The 17,820-nt window shown below is 52.7% G+C and overlaps 1 protein-coding gene across 3 annotated transcripts in view; it reads left to right on the top strand.

Moving 5' to 3' along the window:
- SREBF2 (sterol regulatory element binding transcription factor 2) overlaps positions 1-17,820 on the top strand; it is a 64,539-nt gene that overhangs the window by 40,050 nt on the left and 6,669 nt on the right. For 2 of the 3 annotated variants that reach the window (XM_064590545.1, XM_045872415.3), the window contains exons 9-15: positions 617-798; positions 3,153-3,429; positions 6,052-6,221; positions 11,330-11,498; positions 12,632-12,749; positions 13,587-13,696; positions 15,296-15,428. In XM_064590545.1, coding sequence (XP_064446615.1) covers positions 617-798; positions 3,153-3,429; positions 6,052-6,221; positions 11,330-11,498; positions 12,632-12,749; positions 13,587-13,696; positions 15,296-15,428 — 1,159 coding nt within the window. Of the gene's footprint in view, positions 1-616; positions 799-3,152; positions 3,430-6,051; positions 6,222-11,329; positions 11,499-12,631; positions 12,750-13,586; positions 13,697-15,295; positions 15,429-16,772; positions 17,811-17,820 lie in introns of those variants that run through there. The other variant, XM_064590546.1, reaches the window with a different exon arrangement.

Here is a 17,820-nt window from a genome sequence, read left to right as displayed (position 1 = left end):
ACCCACGCATGGGTGGCCTGCTGTGGTAGGAGACAGGCCCTATGTGTGCACACTGCTCGGCTTGTCCACCAGGTCCCAGAGGGCTTTTGTAGCAGGCCTGCTAGGAACTGGCATAAGTCACATTTTAGAAGTAACAGGGCAGGCCCGAGTTCAGTCAGTAAGGACAAAAGAAATCAGGAACCCACACTACTATTATTATAGGGGTTGGGGATATGGGGAGGAAAGGTGTACCTTTTTGAAGGAGGATGTGATATTTTTGCCCGAGTTGTGTAACTAATGGTCTCACCCCACCTTGACTAATAAAGATTTTTATTATCTTTGTTATCTAGCTATGGCACCTAGTTCCATAATGACAAAGACTACAGGGTTCCTATTTAGGCTACAGAACCGTCCCAAATTTGCCTATAGTGTGGATTAAGGTTATGTCTTATTCCTATCTAAAGCATTTAGACATTGTTATTAAACGAAGCAATCTTGTTATCCACGCTTCTTCTGAAAATGAGGTAGAAGGCTTCTAACCTCTCAGATGCTGGGGGTCAGTCAGGTGGTTTGCAGTCCCCTAGGGCTGCTCCCGGAGGCCATTCCCCATGGGCTCAGCTGAGACGTCCCTCTTTAGGTTCTGGGGGCTGGTTTGACTGGATGATGCCAACGCTCCTCTTATGGCTGATAAATGGTGTGATTGTCCTGAGCGTCTTTGTGAAGCTGCTGGTCCACGGGGAGCCGGTGATCCGGCCACATTCACGCTCCTCAGTCACCTTCTGGAGACACCGGAAGCAGGCAGACCTGGACCTTGCCAGGGTAAGTTCTGCAGCCGATAACTCAGCAACTTCTATTGAATACCCCAGTGTATAAAATCCTGTGGTGGTGCTTGTGGGCAGCAAGAGCCAGAAGGGACCCTGCCCCTGACGGTCACAGGGCAGCAGAGGACACCTATATGTAAGTGAGTCCATGGACACGAGATAATCTGTAGTCTGTGTTATGACAGAGGAAGAGTAAAGTGCTACGGGAGTTGGGGCAGAAGGGACACGCTCTGGCGGAGGGAATCTGGGGCTTGAGCCAAGCAGTCAGGGGCAGGGAGGACCTTCCACGTGGAGAAGTCATGAATAGATGGGGTATTTGGGCACCAGCAGGTAGACAGGTACGTCTGGAGTGTAAGATACATTTGGGACAGATGAGGGCTAAAGCTGGTAATATATCTTGGGCCCAAATTGGAGAGGTCTTTGACTAGTAACTGATTTGGGGCTTTTTCCCCCAGTTCTCTGGAGAACCAGGAAGGTGTGGTTTTTTTAAAATTTTTTTTTATTTTTAAAGATTTTATTTATTTATTTGACAGAGAAAGACACAGCGAGAGAGGGAATACAAGTGAGGGAGCGGGAGAAGCAGGCTTCCCGCTGAGCAGGGAGCCCGATGTGGGGCTCGATCCCAGGACCCTGAGATCATGACCTGAGCCGAAGGCAGACGCTTAACGACTGAGCCACCCAGGCGCCCAAGAACCAGGAAGGTTTTTGAACAGGAAAATTAGCTGAAAGTTTATAGGAAGGGTTCTGGGGCAACTCACAGCATTGAAGTAAGAGTTCAAGGTCACATCTCAGAGGAACAAGAGCCGGAACAGTCCTCAGCTGCACTAAACTATGGGCCTACTCCCCTCCTGCGGGCTGCAGTGCCCACCAGAGAGAATCTGATTGAGCAGCCTGGAGCTGTCAGCCATGCTGAGGGCTGTGGCTCATGGAATATAGATGTGGTTGTTGGGGACCTAGCCCTTGAAGCAGGACCATTCCCAGAAAAAAAGCATTCCAAGATGTATATCCTAGAGGCAGGTTCAGGTCTGTGTTTCATGGTTGTCATTTTGGCAGCTGCAGGAAGGATGGGTTAGGAGGGGGCACAGAAGCAAGTTAGGGGCACCTGGAATAGACCGGATGAGAGGTGGCAGGAACCTGGAATTGAAAGGAAAGACTGATTCAGGAAATATTTGAGATACAAAGTGGAATGGAAGTGATGTGACATTGACTCCAGGGTGGGCGAGGCTGGAGCTGTGGTGGCCTCTGTCTGAGCCATGTTGCTTGGAAGTACAGTGAGAGGGCCCTGGGAGTGAGAAAGGGCCAGGAGGCAGGGCTGAGGAGCATCGGGACCAGAGTGTGTTGGAAGCTGCGCAGCAGCCGGGAGAGGGGTGCTCCCCTTGTACCGATCCACTCCCTGTAATGATGCCGGAAGGAAATACAGCTGTGCCCACTGCAGGACATTCGGAGAAGGGAGAGGACAGATTCCTTCTGTTTGCCAGTAATGAGAGAAAGAGATCTTCAGTACAGGGCCATAGACTCTCCATCAGACCCTCTCAGGTTGGCAAAGAGTAGTTTATCGAGATCCTTGGTTATAGTAGTTTAGCCAGGTGTTTGTCTTTTTAAAACAGTGGCTCTCAGACTTTAGCAGGCAACAGAATCACCTGGAAGGCCCCAACCCCAGAGGTTCTGATTCAGCAGGTGGGGGGAGGGTGGGGCTAGAGAACCAAGAATTTGCATTTCTAACAAGATCCCAGGGGCTGATGCTGCTGGTCTCCAGGAACCACACTTTGAGAACCTAAAAGCCTAAAAGAGCACATGAGCCTAAAAGATCATCATTTAAATCCATTTTATCATCTTACGTGTAAAACTACTGTGGGAAATTGTGAATAGTATTTGCTCAAAGATAGACCACAGTACAATCCCAATTTAGTAAAAAGGCGAGGAGAAAATACATGAAAATGTCAGCAATCATTCTTTCTGGGGGGGTAAGGTTACAGGTGATTGCTTTTTAACTTTTTCGTTGCTTTCTGAATTTTCCCAGATTCTTCAATGAGCATGTATTACTCTGATAATCTAGGGAGTGAAGGGAAAGTAAAAGTTTTTGTTAAAATGAAAAGGGGCGCCAGAGTGGCGCAGTCGATTGGGTGTCCGACTCTTGGTTTCGGCTCAGGTCATGGTCTCAGGGTTGTGGGATGGACCCTGCATCGAGCCCTGCCTCTCCGCCTTCAGCAGAGTCTGCTTAAGACTCTCACTCCCTCTGCCCCTATCCCCCTCTCTAAAATAAATAAGTAAATCATTAAAAAATTAAAAAATAAAGCAAAACAAAAAGGCCACAGCAAGGCCAGGGGATATTACATCTGTGCTGCTTTCTAGGGGGATTTTGCGGCGGCTGCGGCCAACCTCCAAACCTGCCTGTCGGTGTTGGGCCGGGCCCTGCCCACCTCCCGCCTGGACCTGGCCTGCAGCCTCTCCTGGAATGTGATTCGCTACAGCCTGCAGAAGCTGCGCCTGGTGCGTTGGCTGCTCAAGAAGGTCTTCCAGCGCCGGCGGGCCACCCCGGCCACCGCGGCAGGCTTTGAGGACGAAGCGAAGGCCAGCGCCCGGGACGCGGCCCTGGCCTATCACAGGCTGCACCAGCTGCACATCACAGGTGAGGGGTGGCCTCCACTGCCCGGCTGGCCTCCAGGTGCCCTGTGCCATCTCTCCACCCCGGCTTGGTTTGCCAGCTCTGCCCCGGCCGAAGCCCTTTTCACACTGCTCTCCTAGAATGGCTGGACAGACCTTCCATCCACATCCATGGCTGTAAACGTGGCTCATTACCACAGCTCATTAGTTTAAGGTGCACATGTTTTCACATTAACCTCCGTATGCTTGTGCTGTGTCCTTTACACAGCGGATGGTGTGGTTGAGTTGGCACTGTTTTTTCCTTAGTGGTACTTAATAGTAAACTTAAAATTGATGTCATATCGGATTCAGTGAAATATCATTTATTTCATGCAACAAACTCCTGCCCTAATAACAGGCAGGCACGTCAGCAAGTGAATTATGATTTCGTGTGGTAGAGGTAGCAGAAGGCTTGGGCTTCAGTTGCAGGGCAGGGTGTACTGTTGAGGAGGGTTTCAGGAAAGGCTTTCTGGGAAGTCTTGGCTTTGCGTGACAGGATGGGTAGAGTTGGCCAGCCGCGTGCAGGGGGGTGTGCCTTCCAGGCAGTGAGATGTTCCCAGGGAGGAGCCCCACCTGGGATGACTCTTGAGAAGATTTCAGTAGTCCTAGAGCCAACCGGGGGGGAGAGGGGTGACGGGAGCCAGGCAGTGAGGGGCATTCAGACAGTGATGACGCCATCAGATTCTGAAGTGAGCGGATTCGCTGTGATGGCAGGAAGAAGGTGGATGGGGAGAGGATTAAGGCTGGCGTCAGGGAGTCCAGATAGGAGCAAATGTAGCTGGAGACAAGAGGGGTAGGAGAACAGGTGGAGAGAGAGCAGAAGCTGGGATTGACAGGGCTTGGGGGCCCATGGGTCGTGAGGGTCAGGAAAGGAGCGGTGAGGATGGTTCCCTGGTTTCTTACTTGAGAGCTTGGGGGAATGGTGTTGCTGCCAACAAAGGTGAGGGAAACAGGCTGAAGAGCAGTTTTCCAGGGAGAAGGTGAGGAGTTTTGTTTGGGACGCTTGCCTGTAAGACCTGGAGGGAAATGATGAGTGGCAGTGGACGTGCTGGATCCGCAGCCCAAGAAGGGGGCTTGGTCTTTGGCCTACAGTGAGGATGAAAGCTGAAGTTGCTGATGAGAGGCCTTTGGAAGGGGACCCTCCAGGGACCCAGAAAAACACCACATATTATGAGCAGGCCAAGGGCAGGAGTCAGGTGAATGCTGCCCGAGAGATTTGGTGTTGGGGGAGAGGGCCCGAGAAGGGAGGTTGCTGTGGGGCTATTCGATGAAGGTCAGAAAGCCAACAGTGGGATGTGGTAATGGGAAGGTGATGTAAATGCCCTGGTGAAGGAGCTTCAGCTCAGAAATGGGGCCGTAGCAGGCCCCAGGCATGGAGTGAATGGAAGATGAGACCCGTGGGGCCAGCCATGGGGTTTTAACACCTGGGGTCATGGTAGAGTTCCGGCAGAGGGTCCCTGTCTGCAGACCCTGCTTCACTCTTCTCTGCCCTCTCAGTGTGCCCTCGGGGGATGGAACCAGCACCGTCCCAGGTCTCTCTGCTCAGGAGGCTGCATCCTCCCAGCTGTCATGTTCTGGAGAATTCCAGCTGGGGTAGTTCACATCACTCATTCCCTCCACGTTTGCTGAGCACTCTGTAGGCCTGGCTTTATTCAAGGCACTGAGAGAACAGGTGACTAAAACCTGATCCCCTCATTGCCCTCCACCCTCCCTCCCCTGAAGACAGAAAGCCAGATGGTGTCTCCTGGAGGAGAGTGACACCTGATGCCCAGGCAGAACAAAGTGTAGGGGCTGATAGAAAGATGGGGGAGGCAGGGTGGCCCCAGGGGAAGAATGTGGGGCTGATGAGGTCAGGAGGCCTGGCTCGGCCACTGCCTGGACCTTTGACATGGGGCCACCCCTGAAGCGCAGCCTCCCTTAGCAAAGCTGGCTTGCCCTGGCCCTGTAGCGAGGACCAAAGTAGCAACAGTGTGAAAGCCTCACGGCCTTGATGGGTCCTTGTGCCCGCACGAGGGCACTTCGGCCCCTGACTTCAGGGTCACACCACATGACTGCAGCCCTCACACGGGAGCATGTAGGAAGCCTTCCTAGCTTTCTACCTGCTAACCCAAGACATGTCCAATGTCAGTGCCATTTTGTGTTACCCTTCAAAAAGGGGTGTGCTTAGATATGCATTCTTTTACAATGAAAATAAATTCACATCAATTTTTATTCTTGTTGTTTTTCAATTTTTATTACCTCTCTCCATGTTGGGAGATGCAAGATGTTTCAGCAGAACACGGTTGTGTTTTGGAAAGTGTCACAGTGCCTACGTCGGAGTCCCGTACAACGACCTGCAATCATAATTGCTCCCGTTTCCACAGCCCATGGGCCACATGTCAGGGACTTGACATGCATTTTCTCTCGTCCCCAACAACCTGTGAGGTAGAAAGGAACACACGGCTTCTCGGTCACAGAGCCTTGCATCCCAGCCAGGACCATCTGATGACAGAGTTCAAGTACTTTTCTCCAGTCCTTGTGCTCTTGCTCTGATCACACTAGAGAAAACAGAAAAAAGCTCGGTTTGGAGGAATCTGTCAATGTCAGCGTCTGTTTCTGCCTGCCACAGGGAAGCTTCCTGCAGGATCTGCCTGTTCCGATGTACACATGGCTTTGTGCGCCGTGAACTTGGCCGAATGTGCAGAAGAGAAAATCCCACCGAGCACGTTGGTTGAGATCCATCTGACTGCCGCCATGGGGCTCAAGACTCGGTGTGGGGGCAAGCTAGGCTTCCTGGCGGTGAGTACCCTGCAGCTCCCTTCTGCGGACTTGCAGAAGCGCCCTTCCCTGACCAGGAGCTAAGATGCAAAAACGGGTGTGGGCCCTGCCTTTGGGGGCCGACTACCTAGACGGGTAGATATTCAGTCAGTGGGTCGTTTCACAAATATTGAGGCACTAAACAAAGTAGATCAAAAAAACAACAAAACCCGTCCTGGCCCTTATGAGCATAAGCAGGACATTTTGGTGCCTGAAGTAAGAAGATTGATTCAGTGATACAGTGACCCATATTCAAGGGGTTAAATATATGACTCTTCTGCTCTTCAAGTGGTCATAAAAATTTTTGAGATTTTCTGGTTGTGTCTCCTGGTGTTTTTATTCACACAAAAGGTAGCTATTGCTTATCTTCTATTACTCTCAGTCCAGAAATGGAAAACAGTGCACATCTTCGAGGAGCTCAGGTCACACCCGGGGCAGGAATGGCTATTATCAGGCGCCTGCATTGTGCCCGGCATGGGATCAGCCTTGGGAATTCACAGTCCTTGTTATCAACTAGTTCAGAGCATCTGCTGACCTCAGGCTTTCTCTTACTCCAGCAGAAAGAGACGTTTGATTCGGTGCCCGCTTTGAGTAGGCTGCTGAATACATCAGCTGTGTTCAGCACAGAGTGATCACATCTCCATTTGTTGCCATATCTCAGCCGTGGCACTGATGAGCTGATGAAAAGGAACGTGCCCTGTGGCGACACTGATGTTTCCTAAAGTGTGTCACCCCAGTCTAGGTGACAGAGGGCACGGGAAAACCCAGTGTATTTTCTGTGTCTCGCCCCTATTTCAGTGACCTTAGGTAAGACATTTATTCAGCAAATGTTACCGAGTCCCTGCTCTGGACCAGGCATTCCCTGGAGTGGAAATGCAATGGTGTGCAGAATATTTGCCCTGTCCTCAGGGAGCACACAATCTGGCAGGGAATCCAGAGGAGGAACAGGCCTTAATGGCAGTGGGTGGGTGCAAGGCTGGGGCTCATTCGGCTGCCCAGAGAGCATACTGCTCTTGACCCAGTCTTAGAGGAAGGCAAGGTGGCATTTCTGGGCAAGGCCCATCGAGGCTGAGAGCAGGATGCATAGGCTGGGCCACTTCCCTATCCCATTTGTTTGTCCTGGTGCTCTGGGCCGATGTCATACACTTGTAACTTCTCTGCCCCCAAAAAGTGTTTTGGAGACATTAATTTTATCGAAATACAATGCACACAGAAAAATGTGTACCTTTTAATTTACAACTTGTTGAATTTTCACAAAGTGAACCCACCCATGTAACAGCAACTGCCCAGATCAAGAAGTAGGACTTGCAGGGCCCCTGGCCAGTTTGGTCGGTGGAAGATGTGACTCTTGATCTCGGGGTTGTGAGTTCGAGCCCCATAGTGGGTATGGAGATACTTAAAATATTTTAGAAAGGAAGAAGTAGAACTTCCCTTCCCTATTTGCAGGCTTTCAAACTCACACTGCCCCCTACAGAGATAACCATTATTCTGAATTCTGGCACCATAATTTAATCTGCTTCTTATTTGTTATTCTGTAAACTTTTTATTGAAGTATAATATGCATGTAGAAAAGTACACAAATCATAAATAACAGTTCAGTGACTTCACAGAGTGAATACACTCACACAGCCAGCAGACAGATCAAGAACAAAACATGACCAGGACCCCAGAAGCATTCCTTGGGCCTCCTTGCAGTCAGCGAATCCCCCTTCTCCCACGGCCTCCAGCCAGAGTAACCACCATCCTGCTCACCTCAGCTGTTGCTTCCCGTATTTGCAGTTACGGTGCTGCAGACAGGGTCATCTCACGCTCTCCTCACCCACTTGTACAAGTTTCTCCTGAGGTGAACTCTCTAGAAGTGCTGATGCTCGCTCAGAGGGCATCAATACCTGGAACACCAGTGGTATCACCATATTTGCATTTTCAGTAAGGTTGGGCCGAGGAGAGGAACTGATTTCTAGGAAAGTAACCGCCCCTTTCCTCTGTTGGCTTCTCTTGAGAGGGGCCAGACTAAGAGACCCAGACGGTACTTTCCTAAAGAGGAAGCAGATTTGAATCCAGTCGAATATATTTAGCTAGCAAATGAATCAGGCTTTGAGGGCAGAGGGCTGGCCTCTGTGAAAATGCTTTAGACCAGAGGTTCCCAGTCTTTCTCAGTTCATGGCACCCTTTGTGTCTCAGTAATTTTTTCATGGTTGCCCTGGGCTAACAGAAACACCTAACAGTTCTGTTTATTAATTAGTTAGGTACAGACATCTTGATACACATTTATGTCTTAATAATTTAGTAGCCGTTAAAGAAATATACACAAAATTGAAAGAAGAAATAGTATTTTTTTTTTCTTGATTATTACTGATTACTGAGGGCCACGTGCCTGTTGGGTGTTGCATACCTTCTCAAACTTTGAAATCAGAGTAACACCACCAACTTCTGATTTTCAGACAGCGCTTGCGTTTTATTACAATAGCCTCTAAAAACTCAGCTTTATGAAGATATGACATCTTCCAGAGGAAGGTCGTGCAGTCTCACATCGAGACTTCAAACTACCACCATTTAGTAGTTTACCTGGTGTCTGACTCATGTTGGGCATGGCTGTATTTACCTCAGAAATGTGAAATATCCCGTGGTGCCCCTGCAGGTTCCCTGTGGTGCTTTGGGGTGCCTTGGCACACAGTTTGAGAACCATCGGGTAAGCCTGGTGTGGGAGGACACAATGTAGAATTGGGACTCGCTAGGGACTGCAGGGTGGCTCCCAGGATCTAAGCGGTTCTGAGTCTCCTGCCACAGCTGCTCCATTTGGCAGTTAGCAGATGAGTTAGAGGGGAGGGGGCTCCCATGCTGGAGCTTGGGTGGATTCTGGTGTCTGTAAAATTTAGGAAAATTATCATAGGATGATAATGCCAAGAAAATTAAAAGAGCAACAGAAGTTATTCTTTCAGTTTGCCTTCTAGAAATTATACTGTGGATGATTATACCCCAGGATTTATATGTCTTATTAATTCAAACCACTAAACTCCAGCTCACGCACACACACACTGAGATGTCTTAGAACTGAGGTTTTTCTTCAGAATTAAGCTTAAAAATGTATTTTAACTTAATGATTTTCTAGATCATTCTTTGGGTTCCCCTTGCAAAACCACCTACCCAGGCTTTGTTTCTGCTTTTCTTTTCTTTTTTTTTAAGATTTTATTTATTTATTTGACAGAGAGAGACACAGCGAGAGAGGGAACACAAGCAGGGGGAGTGGGAGAGGGAGAAGCAGGCTCCTGGCTGAGCAGGGAGCCCGATGCGGGGCTCGATCCCAGGATCCTGGGATCATGACCTGAGCCGAAGGCAGATGCCCAACGACTGAGCCACCCAGGCAGGCGCCCCTGTTTCTGCTTTTCTTGGTGACGTTTGGGCCTTTCTGAGGGACCAGTTGTTTTCAGTTTCCCCTGGAGCAGCATGGTGCTCCCTTCCTGATCAGTAACCGTGAGAAGGTTCTCTGACCTCAGAAGCCCTGGGATGGCCACCACCCCACTCCCAGCCTCTTGTCCCATTCAGGCTCCTCACTGCAGTTACAAGCTCAGATTCAGCAAGCACTTTGTTGAGGGTCAGGAGGAGGTCATGGGATTCCTCTGCATTTGTTCTCCAGTGTCCTGTCTCAAATACAGCGGTCAGCAGAGAGGAGGGAAGGTCCTTAGTGCTGCTGGTCCCGTGATGAGAGACTTCGGGGAAGTGTTGTGGCAGTATTAGAGATTCTGTAGAGCAGTTGGGCCAGGTCATTTTCTCGGATTCAGGCCGCACTCTCCATATCTCCACCACCCCCCGAGAGTCCATCATCTTAGTCTGTGTTCCCTGAGTGGCACTTTGGCCGTGCTATTTCTGACCCTGGCATTCAAGTCTTCTGAAGCCGTTACATTAGCTGATGGCTACTTAGAGCCCAGTAAAGGTCAGAACCGTCAGACTGAACCAGACGAGGAGGCACTGCCCTCATTGTGGAGGCAAGGGCGGAAGTGTGAAGGGTGAAGTCTGCGAGCCTGTCCCAGCGGCCCCTCTGGATTTTCTGAGCACTGGGTCTTGTGCTTCTACCTCCCTCCCTCCCATCCTTCTCGGCTCAGCTCCTCAATTCAGATTGTCTGCACTGGGTGTATGGGTTGGAAATCATGGATTTTAGAGTAAAAATATCCTCACTCCATAAATGACAGAATTTCTGAAAACTTGGATAGACGGCATGCCTGCAGTTCTTCCTGGAGGCCTGGAGTGATGTTACCCTGCAGGCAGAGGAGGGGCTTGGGAGATTAGGGCACTGGCTTTGAACGGCCCAGCAAAGAGGCTCTGAGTCTCTCTCGGTCTCCCCTCACAGGCTGGTGTTCACGTCAGGGGATCATCTAGGGATGGTGCAGAAGTCTCTTCAGGGGGCTAGATAAAGCCCTTGTAAGGCCAGCTTTGGGGGGAAAGACATCAGCCATACACACGCATGCCTGCCTGGGTCCTTGGACGAACCGTTGGCTACGCCATCCCTCCAGTGCTTTCCTGAGCGAGGGTGTTACAAATAACAGTTCCTAGCCACTTGCTTTGTGCTTCTCGACACTCTTAATACTCATAGCTAAAAGAGATGAAAAATTAGTCAAAGCAGAACACTCTTTTGCCTCAAAATATTCTAAAGGATAAGTAATTAAAATGACAGATAAGGAAAAGTCCCAGGATCCCAGGGGCCACCTGGCTTGGACACGGAGGCCCTCACAGGGCTGAGGGTGGACATGCAGCTGCGGAGCCTCCGTGACCTCTCCTCCACCTCACCTCTGCAGGTTCCATGCCAGCAGGGCCAGAGGGAGATTCCAGGAGGGTTAGGCCTACCGAGCAGGGCAGGGTGCAGCGGGGCCCCTGTTGGAGGTGGTACCTGGTCACCAAGTCCAGCCGGCTCCCCCAGAGCCACTTGCCCTGGTTCCAGCGGTGGAGTTTACTTCCACGGACGTGAGGGGCCCGGCCCTCCTGTTGGTCTTGCCCCAGCCTGTCTCCACCGTGGCGGTGCTTTCTGATAGCCCCACGGTGGCTGCAGCCAGCATTCTGCCGCCGTGGAATTACCCCTGGTCCTTGTCCTTCCACAGAGCTACTTCCTCAGCAGAGCCCAGAGCCTGTGTGGCCCCGAGCGCAGCGCGGTCCCCGACTCACTGCGTTGGCTGTGCCACCCCCTGGGCCAGAAGTTTTTCATGGAGCGGAGCTGGTCGGTGAAGTCGGCTGCCAGGGAGAGTCTCTATTGCGCTCAGAGGAACCCAGGTGAGAATCTTGCAGCCACTGGGGGTTGGAGAAAACCCCGAGAACCCCCCGGACTTCAGGGGGACTGTGCGCCAAACACACGGGGACTCGGCCCTGTTCTCACCCTTAGGTGAGAGGAGGATGAGTGGAGTTGCTGTTCGCTGGTCCCACTGGAAAGCAGAGAACAGTAGGCGGCAGGCAGTCGTCAAGTGCTCAGAGTGGTGATGGCGACAGGACTCCAGGCAGCAGCGGGGATGCTGACTTGCCGTCCCTGCTGTTTGACAGTGATCTGAGGCGACTCGCTCCGCTCTCAAACATGAGCGGCCGGCGGCTCTCTGCTCCTGGCGCGCTCTCCCCTCGCTAAAGTGCGCGCCTGGGGAGAGCGAGGCGTGTTGTGCAGGAGTGGCCGGGGCGTGAGCTTCCGCTGTCCTTTTTTTCAAAAATATCACTTACGGCTCAGTGTAAGAATGGTGCACGACACCAAAAAGAAAGGATACAAGTGAAAGCCTCCTAAATCTCAGCTCCATCCCCGCGGTCTGCTTTGTCTACACTGCAGACTTCCACAGGCTTTCTCACCTCATGCAGGCTCTGTTTCTAGGCCTTGTTGCCCAGAGTGTGTTCCTAAGTGTCCCTGTCAGATGGTGGCCCCCATGTCTGCACATGGGACGGGAGGGAAGGGGCCGTTGCCACCCTGCTTTGGGCCTGCCAGTTGGGAACTTGGCCGTGACAGCTGTTGCAAGCATTACAGGCCACTTGTTTAATCAGCGCAGCCAGACCATCGCTGGCCACAAACGCCTGGAAAACAGGAGCAGGTCTTCCATGTCATGTCAAGGCGGCAGCCACCACTTTGTTCTCCTCGGCTGACTATCCACCTTCCCACGTTCTGTTTACTGATAAGGCTTGCAACCCCAACCTTGAATGGAGGTACTGAGTACTGTGCCAGGAGACACAGCACCGCTCCCCCACATCTCCCCCCACCTTCCAGCTATCGAGCAGGGTGCTTCTGGACTTTGGTGGAAAAGGGGGTTTGATCCCCATTCAGAGAGGAGAGCTGTTTCTCAGGTTCCTCTCCCCACCCTCTGTTTTCTCTGCAAAGACAAAATGGGCTCATGAGAAGACCATCTGACCCTTTTGGCCTTTCCCCTCTTCTTCAGCTGACCCCATTGCCCAGGTCCACCAGGCCTTCTGCAAGAACCTGCTGGAGCGAGCTGTGGAGTCACTGGTAAAGCCTCAGGCCAAGAAGAAGGCTGGAGACCAGGATGAAGAGAGCTGGTAATGTCCCCAGGATGGGCCCCTGCTTCCGGCATCTGCGAGGCCCACACACCAGGCAGGAAACAAGCCCTAGTGTAGGGTCTGCGGGGAAACCAAATGATTCCTTGGTGTTTATTTCTCAAAGCTGGCAGCCACACAAGAGTCCCATGGGAGCTCTGACCTGACCTCTTTACTTTAGCCCCAGACCGAGGCTGCTGCCTTCCCCATCCCTTCACCAAGTGGAGGCAGTTCTTATATCAGAGATCTCACTGGGTTGCTTCGCTTTTTGGGGTGTGGAGGGGGTGAGGCCTGCCAAGGACAGAGGAGTGGAATGTGGTGGGCTGAGCAGAAGGCAGACATCTGGGGGACCCAGACCTTTATACAGTGTGCCAAGCAATTTCTTATTCTTACAGAGCAGTGGAGCATAGTCTTTCCTCCTCAGAGTGAGACGTGCGGGGCAGACAGGTGCCAAAGTCATGGTCCTACAAAGCCCAGGTCCCAACTGGAGTGCACCTGAACAGGGAAGGGAGGCCAGTTCTGCCCCGTGACATTGACAGATGGGTGGGAGGAGAGGACATTTGAACTAGGCCTTGAGGGGAAGAGTCAGGTTTTGCTGGACAAGGGATGAAAGAGAAGGGCTGGCGCTTCAGGGGCAGCCCAGAGACACGTGAAGAAAGAAGGCCTGTGGAGACTGGGAACAGCGTTGGGGGCCGGGCTCAGGGTGCATCTGGCGTGATGCAGGGGAAGGGACCAAAATAGCCATTGGGTCTTAAACTGGAGCGTCAAAGCCAGGCATGAGGGGGGACCTTCTGTACGTTCTGATTGATAATACAGTGGGACCGTTTCTTTTCTTTCTAGTGAGTTCTCTAATGCTCTGGAGTACCTGAAATTACTTAATTCTTTTGTGGACTCTGTGGGGATTGTGACCCCACCCTTCTCCAGCAGCTCCGTGCTCAAGTCAGCCCTTGGTAAGCATTCTGCAGGGTGGCTCTGCGGGCCTCATGTTGCTTAATTCACTCCTTCACAGCCCGTTTGTCCTAGGGGGTCCGGGGCAGTTATGAGTGTGCACTTGGGAATCTTCTCTGGATCTGAGGTGTGTATCTGTGGCCTGCACGTAGCCCCAGCCCATAGGTACCCCCTGGTGGGTGGCATTCGGGGACAGGAAATCATGATTCTCCTAGAAGTGGGACGAGGAGCAGTGAATCTCTTTCCTGGGCCTTGGCCGAGTGAGGCAGGAACCTTCCCAAGCACCCAGACTGGGCAGCAAGTGGTCCAGACACCGGGGGCTGGTGGTGGCTCACTCTCAGATGCACAGTGGCCCCCAAGGCTGCTTTTGGGTCTGACACTCTCTGCTGAAGAGGCTTTTTCATCCGGTTATCTGTACTGCTCTGCAGCTCCCCATCGGCTGAGCCAGTGCAGCCTGCTGAACAGGACACTGGCCCCAGGACAGTCTTTGCTTCTGTCCCTAGACGGCCAGCAGGATGATGGTATAGCAGCTCTTTCTGGGGCTGCTGGGACAGGGGGGCTGTCAGGCTCCCTTCTGGCCATTCTCCCCAGGGAGGAAAAGATTCCAGAAAAGCAGCCACCCCTGACCTCTGACCCTGTGGACTGTCTTGGGAAAAGCACAGGCTCTTCTTCCGCCTTTTATCTTACATTTCCGCCCCCCACCCCTGGCATGGCAAGACCGCTAGCACCATCATTCTGCAGCTGAGAAAACTGAGCCTCTGAGAGGGAAAGACAAGACTCTAACAAGAGCCTCTTACTGCAAACACTTGGGAAGCCCCATTTTTCATGACTGCTGGAGATTCAGGTTGTTTCCAGCATTTTACTTAAAAATTACACTAAAGGGGCGCCTGGGAGGCACAGTCGGTTGAGTGTCCAACTCTTGATTTTGGCTCAGGTCATGATTTCAGGGTGGTGAGATCGCTCAGCGGGGAGCCTGCTTAAGATTCTCTCCCTCTGCCCCTCCTCCCTGCTCATGTGCATGCATGTGCGCGCATTCTCTTGCACTCTCTCTCAAATAAATAAATTATTTTATTTTATTTTATTTATTTATTTGAGAGAGAGAGAATGAGAGACAGAGAGCACGAGAGGGAAGAGGGCAGAGGGAGAAGCAGACCCCCCGCCGAGCAGGGAGCCCGATGTGGGACTCGATCCCGGGACTCCAGGATCATGACCTGAGCCGAAGGCAGTCGCTTAACCAACTGAGCCACCCAGGCGCCCCAAATAAATCTTTTTTTAAAAGTTACACTATAGTGAACATCTTTGTTATTCTTTTTTTTCTCTGTTTAGGCCAATTTTTTGATGATAGGTTGCCCAAAATGGGATTACTAGATTAATAGGAGTGAGCATCTTTAAGGCTCTTGATACAGGTTGCCAAACACTTTCCAGAAGATAGTGCTGGCTCATGTCCCACCAGAATTGTATCAGGGGGCAACCCAAAGGTCCCCAGCCCATCTGCAGAAGGTAATGATGGCTCGTGCACACAGGAACTGGGCGCACGCAGCCGGGCTGAGCGCTGTCAATCTGCGGGTGCTGGAGTCGTGTTTCGTACTGTTCCTTTCTAGGCCCAGATGTCATCTGTCGGTGGTGGACATCGGCCATCACTGTGGCCATCAGCTGGCTCCAGGGAGACGATGCAGCTGTACGCGCTCATTTTACTGAAGTAGAGCGTGTCCCCAAAGCCCTGGAAGTGACAGAGTGCGTAAGCCCCCTTGACCACTTACCTCCGGGGGGGGGATCCCAGAGGCCAGGCGTGCCAGGCTCCCTTCTCCATGTTAGCAGGAGCGAGCAGGTCTGAGTGGTCACTGAGGTGAAAGGTCAGGCAGCCTGGGGACTACATGGTAGATGGAGAGAGAAAGCGAGAGGGAGGAGGAGGGTAGCACGGAGAAATGGAGCTTGGCGAGGACCCCGTCTGTGCGTCTGTTGTCCCAGCAGCTGTCACTGCTAGTTCCGGGGCCTCCTCCCCCATCCCCCACGGAACCCCAGGCTGGAGGGAGAGCAGTGTGGCTGCTGGTGTCTTCGGAGGCTCCTGGAGAAGCCAGGCAGTGTGGTGATGGCTCACGGCCAGCTCGGCTTGGGAGGGCCCGAGGACCTTCTCTCGTGGGCCAGCATGGTCTCCAGTTTTCTTCCAGCTGCCTTTTAGCCCCCCATCAGCCCTGTCACTAAAAGGGCCTTGGGCCTGTAGCCCGAGGCCTAACCAGAGAGCTTTTGACCTTCCTCTTGGGGGACTCACGCCTGCCTCTTGGGAGTATTTGGCCCATAGTGACGCTCCACCCTGCCTGCTGACACGGGCTGTTTCTGCCTGAGTGTCCCTAACATCTTCTGCAACTCCAGAGAAGTAGTAGAATGCTCCAAGACAGAAAAGCCCCACCAGGTCCGGTCCTCAGAGCCAAGGCTGAAACATTTCCTATCAAGCAGAGCATTAACCAGGAGAGCAGAAAGGAGCTGAGAAAAGTAGGTCTAGGCAGGTTCTCTGAGGTAGGTCTGACACCCCAGTTTCATTTAAGTAACCTGTTTTTTAAGCACCCTGACCAGTCAGCACCCACCTTGCACTCCACCCTGTGTGTGCTGTCTCCCAGCCAGTGTGCCTGAGGACATGGCAGGTCAATCGTCCAGAGTCCCCTCGTGTAAGCAGCGGAGCCCTGGCATCCGCTAAGACCCTCAGCAGACATTCCTCCCCCTGAATTCAGTCCCTCTGGGGTCCCTTTGCTCTTCAGGGATAACGATGCCGTGGGACCCCTCTCCCATCCCCAGCCTCCCCAGGCCTCTCCCTGACCTGCTGTATGAGAAGAAGCTCCGTTTCTCTAGGGAGTTGAACACCCAGCTTCTGAGGGAATGGCCCCTCAGAGAGCAGGTGCAAATAATGGAGTCAATACTTCATGCCACCATAGGTGGCAGCAAGTGGGATTGTGGCCACTTAACAGAAGAGGAAACTGAGGCACAGGTAGATTGTTTGAATGTCAGGTGGCTCTTTAGTGGCAGTCCTGCTGGTTGAGCCTGGGTCTCTGATCCTTTCCTCTCCATCACATGCCCTTTCCCCAGGTCTCCCACACCCCTTCCTGGCTCCATGGTTTATTGAGTGGATGCTTAACTGAGGCCCTCTTGGTGGCAGCTGCGTTCTGAGTTCTGAGAGGCCCCAGTGCACACGAGAGCTGGTCGCAGCCCCGAGCGGATCACTAGTGGCTGGGCCTGTGCGGGCACTTGTCCTGTGGGCAGCTGGTGCGATTGCCTTCACCAGGCCAGTCGTGGCTTCTGTGAGGCAGCCAGCGCGCCTCTTCACGGCGAGGGGTTCTGGGCCAGTGGGAGGGAGGCCCGGCAACCACAGGTCGGTGTCAGGGGGACCAGAGGTAGGTACAAAGGGCCTGGCCCAGGGGGCAGGACAGGAGAAGGCAGCCCAGGGGGCACAACAGATGGACTAAGCCTCAGGAGGCGAGTTGGCGAGAGGGGGCACTGCCCTGTGACCCCGTCCGCAGAGGCGCAGAAGTGGGAAAGGAAAAGGAGATGAGCTCTGGGGGCCTGCGTCCTGGAGCAGCCGGAAGCAGATTGGGGATCGGGGCCGTGGCTCAGCTGCGAAGGGCCTGCCCTCCCTCTGCTCCCCTTGTTTCCTTCCCTCCAGCCACGCCGGCCCCTGGATATTCTCCATGCATCAGGGAGGACTCAGGGCCTTTGCACTTGTTGCCCCTCTGCCTGGAATCCTCCCTAGCCACACGGCTCACTCCTGTCTCCTCAGGTCTCTCTTTTCCAGAGAGGACATCCTTGACCACCATGCCTCATAAGATGCCACCTTCTTCCTCTGCTTGACTTTCTTTCATGGCGCGTACATCTCAGTGTTCAGTGCGTGTTCTCTCTGACTCCTGCACTAGAAAGTGGGTGCCTGCAGGCAGGGAGCTGGGTTGTTGGCTGCTGCATCGCCAGGCCTGGGGCTCTGCCACCACTCCCTGAATGAAGGAGCTGCTGCGGGGGGAGCCCCACCCTCATTCAGGGCTGGCACTTCGGATCTGGAGCGATTATGGCGGCATTTGAGTGGACAGACCCACATGTCACCAGCTCAGGCCCCTCTTGCTGCCCAGGTGACACTCGCTGACCTCTT

Source organism: Mirounga angustirostris, unplaced genomic scaffold, assembly GCF_029215605.1.
Source record: "Mirounga angustirostris isolate CCGP_5_RB_7025 unplaced genomic scaffold, mMirAng1.0.hap1 SCAF_5, whole genome shotgun sequence".
In the NCBI taxonomy this organism is placed as follows: Eukaryota; Metazoa; Chordata; class Mammalia; order Carnivora; family Phocidae; genus Mirounga; species Mirounga angustirostris.
This window is presented reverse-complemented; position numbering and strand designations above follow the sequence as displayed.